This window comes from Schistocerca piceifrons, chromosome 3 (assembly GCF_021461385.2).
Source record: "Schistocerca piceifrons isolate TAMUIC-IGC-003096 chromosome 3, iqSchPice1.1, whole genome shotgun sequence".
In the NCBI taxonomy this organism is placed as follows: domain Eukaryota; kingdom Metazoa; phylum Arthropoda; class Insecta; order Orthoptera; family Acrididae; genus Schistocerca; species Schistocerca piceifrons.
Window position 1 is genome coordinate 637,420,176 of NC_060140.1, and position 20,277 is coordinate 637,440,452.

General features: G+C 42.8%; 1 protein-coding gene across 1 annotated transcript in view; it reads right to left on the reverse strand.

Annotated features, from left to right (window-relative positions):
• LOC124789293 (solute carrier family 22 member 7-like) overlaps positions 1-18,571 on the reverse strand; it is a 237,824-nt gene extending 219,253 nt beyond the window's left edge. The window contains exon 1 of the mRNA XM_047256604.1: positions 18,410-18,571. Within this exon, the coding sequence (XP_047112560.1) occupies positions 18,410-18,451 (42 nt within the window). The 5' untranslated portion in view covers positions 18,452-18,571. The remainder of the gene's footprint in view (positions 1-18,409) is intronic.
• Between the last annotated feature and the right edge of the window lie 1,706 nt (positions 18,572-20,277).

Genomic DNA, 20,277 nt, shown 5'->3' on the forward strand with positions numbered 1-20,277 from the left:
ATGAACAAATAGCAAATGTGTTATGGCTAACTGTGCCCTTGCTAGACGAAGCGGCCATCTTGTGCGTTGCCGATTTACTAATTTTTCAAGCTTCCCAGGAGTCAGATGACAGATAACTGTTTCGGAACCTCATGGCGTGGGTGAAACACTGATGCATTCCGACGGACTTTGTTACAGGAAGACTGAAGTAATCGGTATCGCAATGTCCTAGCAAGTCAATATTTTGCTGGGTTCATGGACATCACGAAATTTTCGTGCAGTATACCGAAGATGCCTGCATTACTAGGAGACTTTGTGTCTTGATTTTTCTGAAACAGAAGCTGTTAATAACGTATTGGAAGAGATGCATCGGGAGGATTGGTCACGGATTTTATTTTCTAGTAAGCCCGAAACCTTCTTCGAGTTAGATACACTACTGGCCATTAAAATTGCTACACCAAGAAGAAATGCAGATGATAAACGGGTATTTGTTGAACAAATATACTATACTAGAACTGACATGTGATTACATTTTCACGCAATTTGGGTACATAGATCCTGAGAAATCAATACCCAGAACAACCACCTCTGACCGCAATAACGGCCTTGATACGCCTGGGTATTGAGTCAAACAGAGCTTAGATGTCGTGTACAGGTACAGCTGCCCATGCAGCTTCAACACGATGCCACAGTTCATCAAGAGTAGTGACTGGCGTATAGTGACGAGCCAGTTGCTCGGCCACCATTCACCAGACGTTTTCAATTGGTGACAGATCTGGAGAATGTGCTGGCCAGGGCAGCAGTCGAACATTTTCTGTATCCAGAAAGACCCGTACAGGACCTACAACATGCGGTCGTAAATTATCCTGCTGAAATGTAGGGTTTCTCAGGGATCGAATGAAGGGTAGAGCCTCGGGTCGTAACACATCTGAAATATAAGGTCCACTGTTCAAAGTGCCGTCAAGGCGAACAAGAGGTGACCGAGACGTGTAAGCGATGGCACTCTATATCATCACGCCGGGTGATACGCCAGTATGGCGATGACGATTACACGCTTCCAATGTGCGTTCAACACGATGTCGCCAAACACGGATGCGACCATCATGATGCTGTATACAGAACCTGGATTCATCCGAAAAAATGACGTTTTGCCATTCGTGCACCCAGGTTCGTCGTTGAGTACACCATCGCAGGCGCTCCTGTCTATGATTCTGCGGCAAGGGTAGCCGCAGCCATGGTCTCCGAGCTGGTTGTCCATGCTGCTGCAAACGTCGTCGAACTGATCGTGCAGATGGTTGTTGTCTTGCAGACGTCCCCATCTGTTGACTCGGGGATCGAGACGTGGCTGCACGATCCGTTACATCCATGCGGATAAGATGCCTGTTATCTCGATTGCAAGTGATACGAGGCCGTTGGTATCCAGCACGGCGTTCCGTATTACCCTCCTGAACCCACCGATTCCATATTCTGCTAACAGTCACCGGATCTCGACCAACGCGAGCAGCAATGTCACCATACGATAAAGCGCAATCGCGATAGGCTACAATCCGACCTTCATCAAAGTCGGAAATGAGATGGTACGCATTTCTCCTCCTTACACGAGACATCACCTCGACGTTTCACCAGGCAACGTCGGTCAACCGCTGTTTGTGAATGAGAAATCAGTTGGAAAGTTTCCTCATGTCAGCACGTTGTGAGTGTCGCCACAGGCGCAAACCTTGTGTGAATGCTCCGAAAAGCTTATCATTCACATAATACAGCATCTTCTTCCTGTCGGTTAAATTTCGCGTCTGTAGCACGTCATCTTCGTGGCTTAGCAATTTTAATGGCCATTACTGTATATTGCTGTCCAGCATCAAAAATTTCTGCTTCACTGATGAGAAGCGTTGTTTGGCACCATCTGTTTATAGAACATGAAAGCAAAGATCAATTGTGTGGTTTAACCAACTTGATGTCAAGTCTAATACTCCAAAAGCGTGTTTCCGGTGCAACCAATTAGGGCATTTGCTATGGTACTACCTAGTACCGCAAAAAGAACGGTGGAGAGCTAAAAGTTGACGGCATGAGGGCACAGGTCACTGTACAGGTCTGCACAGGTTGATAAAACATTAGTATAAGGTCAGGGGACTCTCACACAGGCCGAATTACTGTTCGTGTGCGCTTCCATGAGTCATGAATCGGTTTGCCCACTGTTGGATTCTGGTAATAATGTGTCACTGACGAACTGTCAATGATACAGTAAATTTTCTCATTGTGTAAGTTCCCTGACATATAAAATCGGATGTAGTCTGTCGCAATGTGAATGGGAGGCCATTACCAGCATTGGGCAAGGTGTGACCGCATCTTGGCTTCAGAGGCTCTCTTGGCCTGTTGAATCTAGAATTAGTGAAAGATTGAGCACTGGCATGCAAATGGAGTGCATTTTTCTTGAGCACATTGTGTGCTTATGAAATTATGTCGGGAAGGTCATCATGTGCGGGATTTAGATTAGGTTAGGGGAGAAGTATTTTTTTTTTTTGCAGGAACTGGTACAAGCACTGGACATGTTTTGCAGAAACAGAGTAGTCACGATTTGATATATCCCATTTTAGTAAAGAGCAGGGACGTGTTTTGCTGGGTGTTTTTGGATAGTATCCAGAAGCACTCTCTGATAGGCTAAGGGTCACCAACAAATCGAGTATAAGATATTGTCTACGGATCATGTGCCAGTTCAGCAGTTGCCCTATTGTTATCACCACTGAAGATAAGAAAATTAAGGAAAATTGTTGATCGGCTTTGGGCAGATGGAGTAATTCAACAATCAGACTCACTCTACAAATCGCGAATCTTTTGGATCTTGTACTCAGTTGGGAGGGGTACTGGCCAGATGTGGACTATGGGCACTGAACAAAAAGGTGATTTAGGAATCTCTACCATTGCCCGGTATGCGTAATTGTTTTACTTGGTTTCCCAGTGCACGATATTTTACCGTTCTTTACCTGACTCAAGCCTATCGCTAGGTGCCTCTCACGGTGGAGCCTAAGCCTCTTACAGCTTTTTGCACCTTTTTGAATATAGTACCATTCGGGTTGGTTATCAGAACCGCCAACTAGGTTCTGCGTTGGACGACATAATTTAAGTGTGTCTGCGACTATCTTAGTGATGTGGTTATTTACAGTAAAATTTTCAGAGAGCACTTCATTCCTATAGGCCAAGTCCTTCACCGTGCTTGGGAAACACATGTGACCGCAAAACATTCTAAACTCAACTTGGTCCAAAAAGAGGACTCATCCATGGTCATCTTGTGCTCGGTGAAAGTGCAAGTGTGGGCCATGATCTAACTATTTATCTGTTCCCCAGGCCTAAGTATAAAAAAGATATAGCTAATTTCAAAGGAAAGTGAATTTTTCATTCCCAACATTACACATCTGGCTGCATCCTTTAACCAGCTGTGGAGGATGAGAATTTTCAGTAGAGTGATATTCGACAGGCACGTTTCGATGCATTAAAAATGCATGGTTGCGAAAACATACTTGACCTCTTAGCCACAAACAATCCAGAGCTGATAGAGAGCATCATGACTGATACAGGGATTAGTGATCACAATGTCGTTGTAGCTAGGCTCAATACCGTTTCTTCCAAATCTACCAGAAACAAACGCAAAATAATTTTATTTAAAAAAGCGGATAAAGTGTCACTAGAAGCCTTCCTAAGAGACAATCTCCATTCCTTCCGAACTGACCGTGCAAATGTAGACGAGATGTGGCTCAAATTCAAAGATATAGTAGCAACAGCAATTGAGAGATTCATACCTCATAAATTGGTAAGAGATGGAACTGATCCCCCGTGGTACACGAAACAGGTCCGAACGATGATGCAGAGGCAACGGAAAAAGCATGCGAAGTTCAGAAGAACGCGAAATCCCGAAGATTGGCTAAAATTTACAGACGCGCGAAATTTGGCACGGACTTCAATGCGAGATGCCTTTAACAGGTTCCACTACGAAACATTGTATCGAATTTTGGTAGAAAATCCCAAGAAATTCTGGTCATATGTAAAGTCCACAAGCGGCAAGACGCAGTCAATACCTTCCCTGCACAGTGCCGATGGTACTGTTACCGACGACTGTGCCGCTAAAGCGGAGTTACTGAACGCAGTTTTCCGAAATTCCTTCACCAGGGAAGATGAATGGAATATTCCAGAATTTGAAACACGAACAGCTCCTAGCATGAGTGTCTTAGAAGTAGATACCTTAGGGGTTGCGAAGCAACTCAAATCGCTTGATACGGGCAAGTCATCAGGTCCAGGTTGTATACCGATTAGGTTCCTTTCAGATTACGCTGATACAATAGCTCCCTACTTAGCACTCATATACAACCGCTCGCTCACCGATAGATCTGTATCTACAGATTGGAAAATTGCGCAGGTCGCACCAGTGTTTAAGAAGGGTAGTAGGAGTAATCCATCTAACTACAGACCTATATCATTGACGTCGGTTAGCAGTAGGGTTTTGGAGCGTATACTGTAATCAAACATTATGAATCACCTCGAAGGGAACGATCTATTGATACGCAATCAGCATGGTTTCAGAAAACATCGTTCTTGTGCAACGCAGCTAGCTCTTTATTCGCACGAAGTAATGGCCGTTTTCGACAGGGGATCTCAAGTTGATTCTGTATTTCTAGATTTCCGGAAAGCTTTTGACACCGTTCCTCACAAGCGACTTCTAATCAAGCTGCGGGTCTGTGGGGTATCGTCTCAGTTGTGTGACTGGATTCGTGATTTTCTGTCAGGATGGTCGTAGTTCGTAGTAATAGACGGCAAATCATCGAGTAAAACTGAAGTGATATCAGGTGTTCCCCAGGGAAGCGTCCTGGGACCCCTGCTGTTCCTGATCTATATAAATGACCTGGGTGACAATCTGAGCAGTTCTCTTAGGTTGCTCGCAGATGATGCTGTAATTTACCGTCTGGTAAGGTCATCCGAAGACCAGTATCAGTTGCAAAGCGATTTAGAAAAGATTGCTGTATGTTGTGGCAGGTGGCAGTTGACACTAAATAACGAAAAGTGTGAGGTGATGCACATGAGTTCCAAAATAAATACGTTGGAACTCGATTACTCGATAAATAGTACAATTCTCAAGGCTGTCAATTAAACTAAGTACCTGGGTGTTAAAATTACGAACAACTTCAGTTGGAAAGACCACATAGATAATATTGTGGTGAAGGCGAGCCAAAGGTAGCGTTTCATTGGCAGGACACTTAGAAGATGCAACAAGTCCACTAAACAGACAGCTTACACTACACTCGTTCGTCCTCTGTTAGAATATTGCTGCGCGGTGTAGGACCCTTACCAGGTGGGATTGACGGAGGACATCGAAAGGGTGCAAAAAAGGGCAGCTCGTTTTGTATTATCACGTAGTAGGGGAGAGAGTGTGGCAGATATGATACGCGAGTTGGGATGGAAGTCATTAAAGCAAAGACGTTTTTCGTCGCGGCGAGATCTATTTTCGAAATTTCAGTCACCAACTTTCTCTTCCGAATGCGAAAATATTTTGTTGAGCCCGACCTACATAGGTAGGAATGATCATCAAAATAAAATAAGAGAAATCAGAGCTCGAACAGAAAGGTTTAGGCGTTCGTTTTTCCCGCGCGCTGTTCGGGAGTGGAATGGTAGAGAGATAGTATGATTGTGGTACGATGAGCCCTCTGCCAAGCACTTAAATGTGAATTTCAGAGTAGTCATGTAGATGTAGATGTACATGTACATGTAGAAAGGTGTTACCTCTCCCAAGTGCACCAGATGTCACTGCAGAATTGGTCTTGCAGACACATGGCTCCATTTCAGGATTCATGGCTGTCCTCCTCTGAGAGAAAGAGCGAGAGCGGAAGTCTCCAGATCATTATCATCGGAGCAAAACAAGTGCTCGGTATACAAATTAGGAGCACTGCCTGTGTCATTTGGATTGGAACGATTCAAGTTTTATCTTGAGCATAAGCTATTGTGCTTGGAGACCGATAGCCAGGCCTCAATGTGGATGCTACCTAGGCCACAGAAGATGGGGAGTATGGCCAATTGGGCTGTGCAGATATCTGTCATCATTTTTAACGTTCACCATATAATGGGTATGGAGAATCGTGTGGCTGACGCTCTCAGCCGGAAGTTTCGACAATTAACTGAGGCAGTGGATCTCCCGCAACGTGAGGGCGAAGTGAGTTGCGCACGGACAGCCACTGGAATGGTTCTGTGTGTGTTCAGAGGGTTGGCCGAAAAACAAGACGCTGATCCTCGATTATGGAAAGTAAAACAACACCTTAAAGAGGGGGAAGAGGTGCCAGGGTATTTGCTTATGAAGCGTTCCTTCCATACATGCTATGAGAGAAACAATACGAACTGTCTTTCCCAGTTTCCCAATAATGGAGCAGAGACATACATGGAGCAGGTACTAGCAACAACTGATCGTCAAAAGTATGTCGCGCATGCATGGCACAACCTGCCGAACCCCCCCCCCCCCCTCGCATGAAACTAGGAATGAGAGTATTTCCAAGCATCCTAATTTCTAGTGGCAACCTTCACATGGCTGACTGAACCCTGGTTAATTTGCCAGTGGAAAAGTCTTAGATATGGAAGTGATTTGGACCACTTTGTATGGTCCCACAATTCATCCCACAATTCGTCTCCAACTTCCAATGATAGATGATCAAGGCTGACACTAGATTGTGGTTCACACGCTTCGGTGGTGATTACATGAGAAATAGTGCTGCCAAGGCACATCCTTTTAAATTCATGGGGTACAAAAGCTGATGCATTGCCGTTAACCAGAACTCGCAGACAAAGGGGCATGAATACATTTCGTGGCTTAATTTTACCTCCAGCTTGGCTGTGCATGAAAATCAATGGACCTCTCCCTCTAAACCTATTTCCTTATTCCCTGTTGACTTGCCACTTTCCAACCTGTGGTCGATTAATGACTTCCTGCCTGCAGGTAGTGATCCTAAGGTCATCAGGCTAGCACACCAGAGGGAGGCTGTCTGGTACAAAAAGGGTATGCACCTGCTCTATTGAAGAATGTTTGGTCCCAGAGCAAGAGGAGATGGGAGGTGAATTCTAAGATGCCACATATCGTGAGACCAAACAAAATTGACCAAATCACTTCCCCGACAAACTTCCTAAGACTGGATCTTTCCATTGGTAAATAAACCAGGGCTCATATCAGCCAACTGAAGGCTGCCACTGGGAACCAGCATGCTGGGGAATCCTCTCATACCTTGCTGTTCACGCAACTGTCGATTCTAACTTTCGAGAGGAAGGGGGGGGGGGGGGAGATTGTGCCATGCATGTGCCACTGGCATGGCGATCAGTTACCAGTAGTACCTGCCCTGTCTTTGTCTCTCATCCATTGTTGGGAAACTGCAGTATGCCAGCCCACAACAGGCTGCATGAACAGTAGGCGGTTGTGAAATAGGCCCTGTGCAGCCAGCATAAGTGGAGGTGACTAACTGGCAGTAGTGTGGAGAGCTGGAGATCTGGTTTTACCTTGGAGCGTTCCATTGGGCTAAATGTAACTGGAAGCTGAAGTTCAACAATCAGTTCCTCGACTTTAGAGGAAACCAAAATTATTACATACAGGAAGCGAGCCTGGGTAGGGGAACTGCAGTACTAGGGATTGGGATTTCAAGGACACTTTCGATATCAAATCGATATACAAATTAATTAGTTGATCAATGAATCACCTCCTGAAAACGCCCACCTCCACTTCCGACCATGTCTACCCCCACCCCCGGATGACGCCATGTGTTTTGCAGCCTGCACATGAGCCCCTCCCCACGCTCCCCCTACCCCAGCCTTCCCTGTTGGTAGGAATATCGATTTTGGCGAGAATTTCGAATTTTGGCGCGAATTTCTTTGTCCCAGTGCTGTGCTGATGTCCCATCCCACCTCTGACCCAAGAATTGGCAAGAAATTGAAATTGGTGGTATGGCTTCTGGGACTCAAGCCCTGGTCCTCCTGGATGGCTAGCAAAAGTGCACCCCTAACACAATTATGCCACCAGAGGCACTTGGTACTGACTGAAAATTAAAAATGGTGGGCCCCTCTCTCGGATTTGAACCCTGATCCTTCTGCATGGAAAGCCAAAGTGCATCCCCCAACCAATGAAAAGTATCCAGATGGAGGAGAGGAATCTTAGGTTAATGTACTTTATTTATTTTTGTTGGGAAACTGATAAATAGATCAGTCCTAATTACGTAATAAATCAAAAAGATTGGCCTAATTACACAACCAGATTCATAGGGCAAGGATAGCCTAAAATCGCAATACAGTTCAAAAACTGACAATACCATACAAGTGGTGTTTCCCAATACTACTCGGAACTAGTGACGGACACACTCAACTTTTACCCTATGACTACAGTCTGGCGGGAAAAAAGACAGGGATGTAAGGTACGATCTTTATTCTTTTTGGTGGGAAATACGTTCAATTGACAAGATGCTCGTGTTTGACAGAGAGGAGTTTACACAGTGTATTATTACCTGTAGGCATACAGTATCTATCATTGTTTGACGTCAGAGTTTGCTACAGACACCTACTCAAAAACCACCCTACAGCCCAACTTAACGAAGCCAATATACACTATCAGAACTGATGGAAAAAATACATCATAGTTCGAAGTTCTAATTAAACTTCGAAAATATCGTGAAAAAAACCAGCACCCATAATGAATGGGTCATAATGCATCACATGTACTGGGGAAAATCATCATCCTAAAGGACCGCAAAGGGGGCGGTAGTTGAATGTGCATTCTCCTCAATGAACTATCACAAACTGCTGAAAACCGAGGCCATTTCACCTCTTCTCATGCATGCCCATACCCCCTGGCATCCCTGCATCCACCTATGGGGAGGACACATGCTTCTTCAGGTGACCAGATCTGTTAAGTGTCTCGCGCCCTCACTGCTGCCCCCCTATGGCCGCTGACCGCACCAGGCATTCCGCTACCCTCCCTGGTCGCTCGCGACAAGCAGCCTGCCTTGAGGTGCACAAAAGGGAATTTTACCAACAAAACTCCGCCCCTCCGCAGAATGCTTCAGATGGCTCTTCCAAAAGTCGGCTACTTGCGAAACAGGAATCCTCTTCTGCCTAAAGCGAGCACAGCCTCAAACCATAGTGCCTTCAGTACAAAGCGCAACGCCGGCAACCCTCAGAAGGAAACCACAATAAATGAGTGTGGATTGTTTGCCAAAAGGACCAGCTGTGACGTTTTATGGAATTCCCACCACTCCGTTGCGAGCACTGGACTTTTTAACATCAACAAGACTCCTACAATAAAGCACATATTAAAAAAGAAAAACACAATCCCAACCAAAATAAATGTCCTATTTTCATGAAAATAGGCCAAGTCAATTTTCTTTTAGTTTTATGAGCAAAATCGGTATGGTTTTTACATTCGACTGCACGATACAATTTGCATCTCATGATTTTGTGATGTCTAATGAAGTGCACTACCAATAAACACAAATGATCAGCAGACACATGTCTACCATGTCGAAAATCAGGAAAAAGTCGTCGACTATTTTGCTGTGGAAGTTACTGTTCACCGCAGAATCTCCTCATTATCTCGAAACCGTCATAGGAGTACAGAAAAAGCGAGAATTTCAACTCCAAACAGAAAAAATCTATATTAAGAAATTTCTTTCAGCTCGTTGAACAAATTCAACGACCTGAGGACGTTTCACACGTACAATGTCTGTAAATAAACTGTCACGCACGTGTATATTACAAACATTTCGGACAAGTTTTCACGCCATTGATTCACATGTCTCGCACTGTGTAGGTGGGAGATTGAAATTTCGTTAAAAGATATCTCTGCAACGAAAAAAAAGAAACGTCTATTAAGAATCATTCCAGGGTGCTCCACAAAGCCTCAAAACTCTTCCAGTTTGCTAATGCTGTAACTGTCTTTAATTTCAGTCACCCGGTGTGTGAGTGTGTCGTAGGATCAGCAGCAACAAAATTATTTACAGCATGCGATGTCTTGTTTTCTGGGGGAGCCATGGACCACAACACGTTAATGTCAGTTTAGAACGTGATACAGACGTCCAAATCGTGGAGGAAAAAGCAAAATGTATAGTAGTGTACAAACAGTGTTACAGCAGAAAAAGCATTATATCAAAAAACGACTGATAATCTGTGGGAAATGGTTCTCATACAGTAAAGGCGATGAAAATTTATGCCAGTCTGTACAAACGACGTCGATCATTGGCCGCCTGCTCCAATGTATCAATACCTGAATATTTAATAGGATAGCCACATATGCTACATTTCGGCATGTAGACGTTATTTGTTTTCGATGTATCGGAAGGGAGAGACACAGTAAAAATCTATCAGATGAAGATAGTGGAGCGTTTATAGTTCGTAATTTTTCCCTGTTAAATGGTAGAAAATAACTGTGATAAAACGTTAAGATGATAGATGTGAATGGATCCTGAGGGACAGAGATCAGCTTTGGACTGTAGTACCTGTATGACGTCGAGTCTTCCTAAATTTTCCGATAAGAAACATCACTGTTACTGTTAGTACTGTCTTTTATACTATGTCGTGTTGCAGGAGCAGGCTTTGTTTGGTGCTACGGTCGTAGGTCCGAATCCTGCCTTGGACATGGATGTGTGTGATGTCCTTCGGTTAGTTAGGTTTACTTGGTTCTAAGTCTAGGGGACTGATGACCTCTGATGTTAAGTTCCGTAGTGCTTAGAGCCATTTGAATTTGAGCTTCGTTTGGCGCTGACCTTACCCATCATACACAGGTAGCGGAGCTATGACAACATGTACCCATTTCCACCGATTGGTCAAAACATCGTATTATAGCATTAACTCAGCTCACTCAGTTTCTACATGAGTTGCTGAATGTGGTGGTTATGGGTCTCTCCGACATCTGCGAAAAATTGATCTCCCTATCAACTGTCGTGTGCTTTACAGTACATCATTCCATATCAACACTGTCTTACCCATCCCGACCATCCATTGGGTATGCTGATGATTACAGCATAATTATTCATAGACACCACTCAGTTAGGATGGAGGGAACATTGGTGGAGCACCAGACATCTGCTACTTGTCGCTTTGGAACATAGGATTAAATGTAGAGGTCACAACTCCAAACAGTTTTTTTTTTCAGCATTCCTCAATGCTACAGACTGGTCCTATTTCCATATGCTGCGATTCCCTCCATATTCTTTTATTTTTTCACCAAGAAGGTCACAATATATTTTTTTTAATTTCTAGTACCACACACGTGTTGTGAACAGCACCTTCTGGCAATGGTCAACACCGGAACAGTAATCATGTACATGACTGCAAAATAAAGGAACAATGCTTTTCGAAATGGACCACCGAGTCATTCGCTACCCTGTAGATGAGGCAGATGAGATTAACTGTACATGTCATCACCTTCGAATAGCTGTTGGAAGCGCTGTACAATACCGCATTATCTTCCAGTTTCCATATGTAGCGATGTCTTCTACATTTTTGTCAATGTAAACCATCACCTCTGTGTTTTATTTCTGTCAGCCTGCGTCATGGTAGCTGTACAGTTTATGCCACATGATGTTCAGCTTTCTGTGGGAGCGAGAGGATCGAAATGTGTTAATGTCTGTTATCAGCAGCTAACATGGATCTCTAAGTCATGGTAGAAAAACAAAAGCGTATGGCTGTGTACACTGTCAGGGTATGTTACAGCCTAAAAAACAATGTATTAAACTGCTTATCAAGGAAAAATACAGGAACCCTCTCGTGTGATTGGTAGTCTGTTGGATATGGTCATCTCACAGTACAGGTGATGAAACTTGACACCGGTCTGTGGAAGTAACTTCGTTGCCTGTTTTCGTGGAAAGAGGGCATTGATTATAGTTGGGATTATGTTTTACTTTTTTAATAGTTGCTTTATTATAGGAGTTTCGGTGATGTTAAATAGTCCAGTGCTCGCAATGGCGTGGTGGGAGTTCCATGAAACGTCACGGCTGGCCCTTTAGACAAACAGTCCGTACTCATTTATCATGGTTTCGTTATGAGGGTTGCCGGTGTTGCACTTTATACTGAAGGCACTAGGTGTGAGGTTGTGCTGACTTTAGGCGGATGGGTCTTCCTATTTCACAAGCAGCCGACTTTTGAAAATGCCAGCTGGAGCATTCTCCGGAGGGGTGGGGTTTTGCTGGTAAATTTCCCTTTCGTGCTAAGGGGCGCCACCTCAAGGAAGGCTACGTGTTACGAGCGACTGCGGAAGGTAGCGGAAAGCCTAGTGCGACCAGCGGACAAAGAGGGGTGGCAGTGGGTGTGCGAGACGCTCTGCGGAACATCTGGCCGTTTGAAGATTCATGCCTCTCAGTTGTGGATTCACTACAGATCATATTTTGTGCTTAAAGTAATCATTAATGGGCATCTTTTATTCTTACCCAAATTTCATGTAAATCTTAAAGGAATAATACCCACTGTGAAAGTTCTTTGCATAGCCGCTGGCCACTGACTTGTTACGCTGTATCTGTCTTAAATGTTATAAAATTTCGAATAGTAAAATTTTGATCACTTACAATTGGCATTTAGGGGCGAAGCATCATGTTCCTTAGTGAGAGCTCTATGTAATATTTAATTACATGAAAGGGATTCTCTGTAATAGGTATTCATTGGGCCTTAAGATGTTCGCATATTCGATGTAATAAGTATTCATCATTGCAGCTTATGCCATTTGTACAGGTACTGTGTGTAGTTACTCGTTTGATCGGCTGAAGTTCTTGACTTATATTTGTGCTAATGATCAACGCCCAATGGCAATTAATACTTATTGCTTCAAATGCTTCGTACTTAATATTATTTTGATAAAAGAAAGGCGGTTTTACTTTTGGTCTGCCAATGTGCTGCGATCTTTGTGATGTGGTGAGCCTTGGGGTTGACTGCCTTATTTAGTAGTCGTCAGTGCTCCCACTATAAAATATTTCGTTTTGCTAATTCTGAAGAGTTCGATTGTTTTGTGATAATTAACTGCTGTTTAATTACACTGACGGAAGAAATTACAGCAGTAAGAAGGAGTTTTGTGACATCAACGGAGCTTGGTAGCGCGTTTCTACATCTGATAGATGATGTCTATCCAAGTTTTGTGCCAGTCCCGTAAGAGTGGCGCGTGTAGCACCACTATGAGCATGCAAATCAGGTTTGCTATAAATACACTCGTTGATGGTCATGATCGTTAATCACAGTTAAGATTGCACATGGTGAGTTGATGTTAGTGCAGAGTGCCTTTAAGGCGACAAAGACGCTATTATCAGCACCTCACTGAGTTTGAAAGAGGTCGTGTAATGTGGTTACTAGAAAATGGATGTCTGTTCTGCGATATTGTAGAAGGATTTGGTAGGTATGGATGCACTGTACGTGATTGCTCGTACCGGTGGTCACGAAATGTACGGTTACAAGAAAACTGACTCTGGACGGCCCGTGGCACTATCGACGGAGAAAACCTATCGTATTCGTGGTATCGCTCTGTCTCCGTGGTGAAGATCCATGAACGTTTGTGTGCCTTGTATGGCGATGCTGCAGTTGATAGGAGTACAGCTGGGCGATGGATAAAGAAAGTTACAGCCTCAGGAAATGCAAAAACAGAGCTCCATGATCAGCCACACTCGCGACGTCCTGTGACAGCCACTGCTCCAGCCATGCTGACTCGTGCGGGTGCCATTATTCGTGCCGATCGGCGCAACACAAGTCCAGAATTGGCTCAACAGTTGTCGGTCAGCATTGGTAGTGCGTCTGCAATGATCGAGAGTGCCAGTCACGCACTGAAAACATGACTACGCCTACAGGACAAGAACTTTTACCAGCAGGGAATACCTGCGCTTCCACAACGCTGGCGTACGGCCATAGAATGTGATGGAGACTACGCAGAAAAATAGGACAAGGACAAGATTGGTGTATATTGTCACCAAATACCGACTCTTAACAATAAATATGTTCTGAGAAAAAATGAGGAGTATTACTTACTAAACGACCCTCGTACATTTGGAATCGTCATATTCGTCCATACAATTTGCGTGATGTCCCGGTTTCTTCTCCTTCTTCGTTCCAACAAAAAATTTTGTCATCTCTAATTCTGTAACTACTCCTGCAATTGTCAAAATTATTCTCCAGTCAACATCACTAACCCTGCGAGAATCACCGGTTCAATTATCGAGCGTTTTCCGCGCTATTCCGATAATGGAATCTAAGCGCCTGCTGACAGGGGACTGCACAAGCGGTCCCTAGTAATGTAGCGACCTTCCAAAAATTTTGTCAAAATTTCATTTTCTTGGATACATCGAGAAGAGAAAATGTAACCTTTCTTACCTGTTATTCCTATTAGTCGTTTATTTCCACTCTGGTAGTCTGAATCTACGGATTTCCCTAATAACTAAAACAACGCTGATTATTCCCACTCCCAATCAACCACAAAAAAGGAACACCGATTGGAAATCACCCGTCCGGGTTTATTCGACACAGCTCGCATATCCTCGTGCCCTTTTGTCTCCGGGAAACTTTTTATTTATAGAAGCGACGGGGATTCTCCTAGCAGAGACATCACGTACACTAAGCATGCATTCAAAAATCAACTTATGATTCTTTCAGAGGTCAACTTAGAATGTATTCAGAAATGTTCAAAAACCAACAAGGATGCGTTTCAAAATCACATGAATAATCGATAAACCAAGATGTGTCGAATGCTAGGCGCTTTGTGAAACAAGATTTTTTGCTTCAAGAAAATGAATTCGGCGCCTCCTGAAATTTCCGCCAGGGGCAGATTATCCGGTTTGCTCCCCCCCCCCCCCTCTCCCCTCCCACCCCTCTAGAACACGCAAAATTTCTGTAAATTGGAGAAAAATTTCTGTAAGTTGTAGAAAAACTTCGAGAAACTGGCAAGTTCATCAAGTGCTTGCTACAAGGTGCAAGAAAGTGACTCCACTAACTTACCAAAGCTACTTTCGAAAGTTGACAAAACTTGCGCAAGTCGACTTGCTGCGGATCTTTGCCAAGTCCAAGAACTTGTACATGAAGACTCTGCAAGCTAGCGGAAAAGATTTACTTGTGAGTGGGCACACGGATTAAAAGAAATCATGCGCTTCTTCCAGTTAGTTCTTAAACTGTCTTTCTGTCTCGGTTCTTTTCCGGTCAGTTTTTGGGCCACTCTGTGCCTACGTCCTTGCCGTGTGGACTTAACTTGCCACGCCCTCGGTACGGTCATGGCCATGGCAACAACTTCATGATAGCGGGAACTGACGTAGACTATTTCGGATCATAACAGTAGGGAGAAGAGCAACAAGCAGTAAATCATTCGCTATTAAGGGCGTCACTACAAGAAGAAGAGAGCAGCTATACCACCCAGGAGTACATTCTACGTATGGAGTGTAGACGCAACCGTACGATGTTTGCGCCTCTACATATTATACGTGACTGGGTCTAAGACATTAGCATGGGTGTAGAAACCCTGCCATTGGACGTTCGAGGCACTGAAGATCACGTGGGTTACCTGTGGATACATGCCAACATGCCAACAAGGGGCGAGTAAATAAAAAACGATATAGGTCCAAGCATTCGTCTCTCCATAAACCAGTTGTGAACTTCCGAAGGATGTTTAAATGGCGTGAAATGTAACAAGCAGTACGTGCCAGGAGAACAGTACATTAACCTACTGTCCGTGCATTCTATCGCATAGACTATGTAAATTATATTCTCCATTTATTAAACTGGAAACGCTAATTCAATAGATCAGAATGTATACGGAGTAAGTAACGATTGACATGGAGAGAATTACAATGCCAAGAAAGTACTTAAAATTCTCTCTCTGCTTTTGTCATAAGATTGGCTACACCATGTCAACACCAGTGGATTATTTCATAGATTTAACTGCAATTAAGCATAGTAAAACGACCTAGTATCCTGCTACTGTTTAAATGATGAAGTAAATTGTTCTCTGATGTAGATAAGACAACGAGAAGATGGTGTAAAGACGTCGGAGGTTCGAGTCCTCCTTCGGGCATGGGTGTGTGTGTTGTCCATAACGTAAGTTAGTTTAAGTTAGGGTAAGAAATGTGTAGACTTAGGGACCGATGACATCAGCGGTGTGGTCCCATGAGACCTTACCACAAATTTCCAAATTTGGTGTAAAGAAGAGAATTTGAAAAGGTAATATGAGAATACTGGAAAGCACAGCGTAGACCTCATACGCTACTCTATTTCAGTAGTATATATTATGGTGTCTGAAAGTCACGGTGTGCCGCTGATCCCGACGGCGGTTCGAGTCGTCCCTAGGGCATGGGTATATGTGTTTGTCCTCAGGATACTTTAGGTTAAGTAGTGTGTCAGCTTAGGGAATGATGATCTTAGCAGTTAAGTCCCATAAGATTTTACACACATTTGAAGATTTTTGAAAGTCACGGGTGACCTATAGCAGTATCGGAAAAGGAAGATTCATTGGAGACACAAGGAACCAAACCAAGTTACAGGTTTCAAATAGCGAATAATAAGGGTACGGATGCCAAAATAGAAAGAGATTGTTTGGATCATCCATGTAAACCAAATCGAATGCCGACGAAGGCCGATTGCAAGTCAGTCATTAAGCCTTAGGCCAGAAGGAATCAACTTCTATCATCCGTCAACGAACTACAGACATATGTCGTGCTCTTTTCTGGTTGAAACTGATGGTCTAAAATAATATGAAGTTTATGATGGGCTCAGGAATATAAGAATTTGACAATGTCTCTGAGAGTGCTTTTAGAGTTAGTGTGAAGTGCAGATGCCATCCTCTCCGTAACAGTCTTGTCCTGATACAAGTTCGCCAGTGGCAATATGGTAGTATATTAAGAAGTAGGAAAGTATGGTAATGAAATAATGTTTTGCGACCAATAAACTGTAGGTTAATTAAAAACTCCTAATAAATAACCAAATAATCAATGATGGAAATGACTAACCGCAGTGGAACCCTCTTCCAGATTCCAGTTAACACTAATATTCAATTGGTGCTCTAAATTTTTTAGTATAAATGCAGAGATGCGTAAAATTAGTCATAAATACAAGGAAAGCGTGTTGAGCAAGAAAGGATGAACTCGGAGAGATCCTGGAGTAAACATCACACAGAGTACTTACAGCAAACATCTCGAAACATTGTAGTCAAGCATAAAGAACAGAAGAGAACATGAATATAAGACTGATATGGAGGGCTGTAGATAGAATAAATAAGCACCGTATGTGTGGTCCTTGGTAAATGTGTGTTTGATTTGTTGGAGGGGGGGGGGGGAGGGAGGAGGGAGTGGAAGGGAGGGAGACTAGTAACGAGCAGCAATTTCTTCCACGACCACTTATTCTATTACATGACTATGGATCTCTTTTCGATATATTTGCTACACTATTTGTTCATCTAGTGATACGATTTAGGAGGAATGTGAAGCTTTCGCTTTATATTGAGACCTAATATTTATATTTAGCTCCCGCTCCCGTGTACTACAAAATCGGCCATACTGAAACATCTTACGTATTACAGGGAAGTAGAGGCGCTGCACTTGTACATAATGGCTGAAACGTTAAATAGTGTGTACATGTAATAATTACACCCCCTCCCCCCTCCTCCCACATGCTTGGTGACCTCGTGGAGGCATGTGAGAGACTTGTACGTTTGCGTAACAGCTTATCAGAAATAATCGACTGAGAGGAATACATGGTATAGGTACAGGATCAATTGCAGTTTAAGGCAGCAGTTTTTACTTGCAATGGGGACGGGTATAGTGGTGTCATCAGCTCCATACTTGCTCCCTTAGTGGACAATAAAGTAGTATGCCACCCACAATGAAATATGAGTGTACTTAAAGAAAAGAAAGGAAAGATGGAGGATTAATATTTATTGTCATACGGACGATGAGTCAGCAGAAGCTCGGAAGGAGAGGGAGAGGAAATAGGTCTGTCCTTTTCAAAGGAGTAATCCTGGAATTTGCTTTAAGCCATTTAGGGCTGATTGCCGAATGCCCGAATCTCGATGAATACGTGAAGACTGAATACGATTCCAGTGTCTTGCCACAGCGCCACCTCGTTCGGTTTACCAATAACTGGAGTAGTATCTGTCTAGGACTATAGAGCAGAGTTGTTTAGGATCGATTACTCGTAAACTAGTACAACAGTTTCTGTAAAATACAAGAGTGGCCATCGAAGTAGTGATTTCATACGAATTACGTCTTGAGAAACGCTCGACAACTTTCGAAAACGTCACAAATTTACGTATTACATCACAAAAGACATACATTTACATGGAACGAGATAAGAAAGAGACCAAAGAGGACAATGATCAAGCTAAAACTTCAGAATTCGACCAATTCTATAACATACTGAGTTTCTCACTTTTCGCTCATTGTATAGCAAGTCAGAAATGAGTGAAGCGAATTGCGCATACCTGAAACGCATGTGGACTGCCATCCTGAGCACTGTTCCGCATTGCTGCAGTATTACTCGTGTCAGTGCTATTACACGTTGTATCGTAAACTGTGAATACTTCTCAGCACTAACAACTGTACAAAAGTACTTCTGCGGCTTATCACGCATTGTCGTTCTCATTAGCTGCTCAACTTTGAGGATACTAGTGACTGCACCAATGCTGAAAAAAAACTTCGAGGAAACAGTTTACCTTGAATTAAGGTAAATACGTTCTTATCACTTAACGATAGCAGTTCTCCTGAGGAAGGTATTTTCCTGTGCAGTTGCTCAATATCTCATTTAGGTAAAAATGTGTAAACCCACCATGGTTGAAACATATAGTCAAAGTCTTTTAAGTGGTTTCTTTTGAAAACATTGTGTCGTGGCTTCTATCACGATTAATATTTGTTTGTTATTACTCATATTATTTTGATGGCGTATATTGCATTGGATGAGAAAAGAAGTGAATTGAAACAAAGGGGGAGGGGGGGAGGTAACTAAATAAAGTTTCAGATGTTGAGATAGCATGTGATGTTATTTCAGCGACTACGAACTCAAAATTACAAATAAATCGTCAGTTACCAGTATGACGTTGCGTCACCTCCGTCCATGATGTATACGATAATTCGGTTTAGAAAAATGCCATAAACCTGTTGTATTCTCTATTAAGGCAACCAGACCCAAAACTGTTATAACTGGTTCTTGATATCATTTTAGATAACATTATTGTGATTTAACAGTGATTTCTTAGTTAAGTGAAATTAGCAAAAAACTGTCTGGATCGCACAGTCATTTATTAAAGACATGGACGGTGTCATCCTCTTCGTAATATGCCATCTTCAGATAATGCACCATCCGGCTTGGAACAACTGTGCCGACCCCACTTGCAAAACTGCACTCCCTTGTGTATGATTCAAAGGATATTTTTTCCGCTCACGTCAAATGTTACCGTTGTGATTCCTCATGCAACATATGGTGAGATTGCGTCAGCAGAGGGTAAGATGTGAGGAAAAGTATGGTATGGGGAATGGGATTGTAGGTAGAATAGAGAGTAGGTTATGAAGGAGTGGAATGGCAATAACCAACCGTTAAAGTGCCACACGGCGCTCACAATGAAATTCAACACATGATACATAAGGAGAAATGGAATACTGTTTAATTGGTTTGCTGGATGCAAGAAAATTCATGTTCTTATTGGCACAGTTGCACACGAGTCCAGGGCAAGTTTGGACCTCGTTTGGACCTGGTTAAACCCTCCATGTTACAAGCTATGTGATGTAGGGGATAATTGTGGCGGTACGTCACGTAACATGATAAAAATGGTATTAAATAACTTCGCAAATATACAGAAATTGACGTCGTAACGAAATGTGTTACTGTGTGAACTTACAAACATATAAATATTATCTCTTCTTAGAAAAATAACAAAGACTCTGCAATAAATTAATATGATCTGTGAATGTAATTGCAATCTCTGTCTTTTTTTGAAAAAGATCTCTTCTCTACCCTTTTGTTGTTTTTTGTTCTCTTTTTTTGTAATGTAAGAAGCCATTTTGTGACGTGGTACGAAAACGTGTAAGTTTCATATAATATTTAGTTTAAATATAATCACATATTACTTAAAAGTGTTGTCAATTTTTATCTGTACCAGCTTCAATGTTAATGAAGTGGTAAAGTTAATTTCTTTAAGCAAATTTTACAGGGGAACATTGGTGGAGAGGTCAGCGCCATTGTTCTGAATGATAACGGCCCAGAGTCATAATAAATAATATTCTCTAATTCTGACAAGGAAAAATAAATGTAAATGTAGGAGATTCCTCTTTATTCGCGATTTTTCCTTTGCAACAA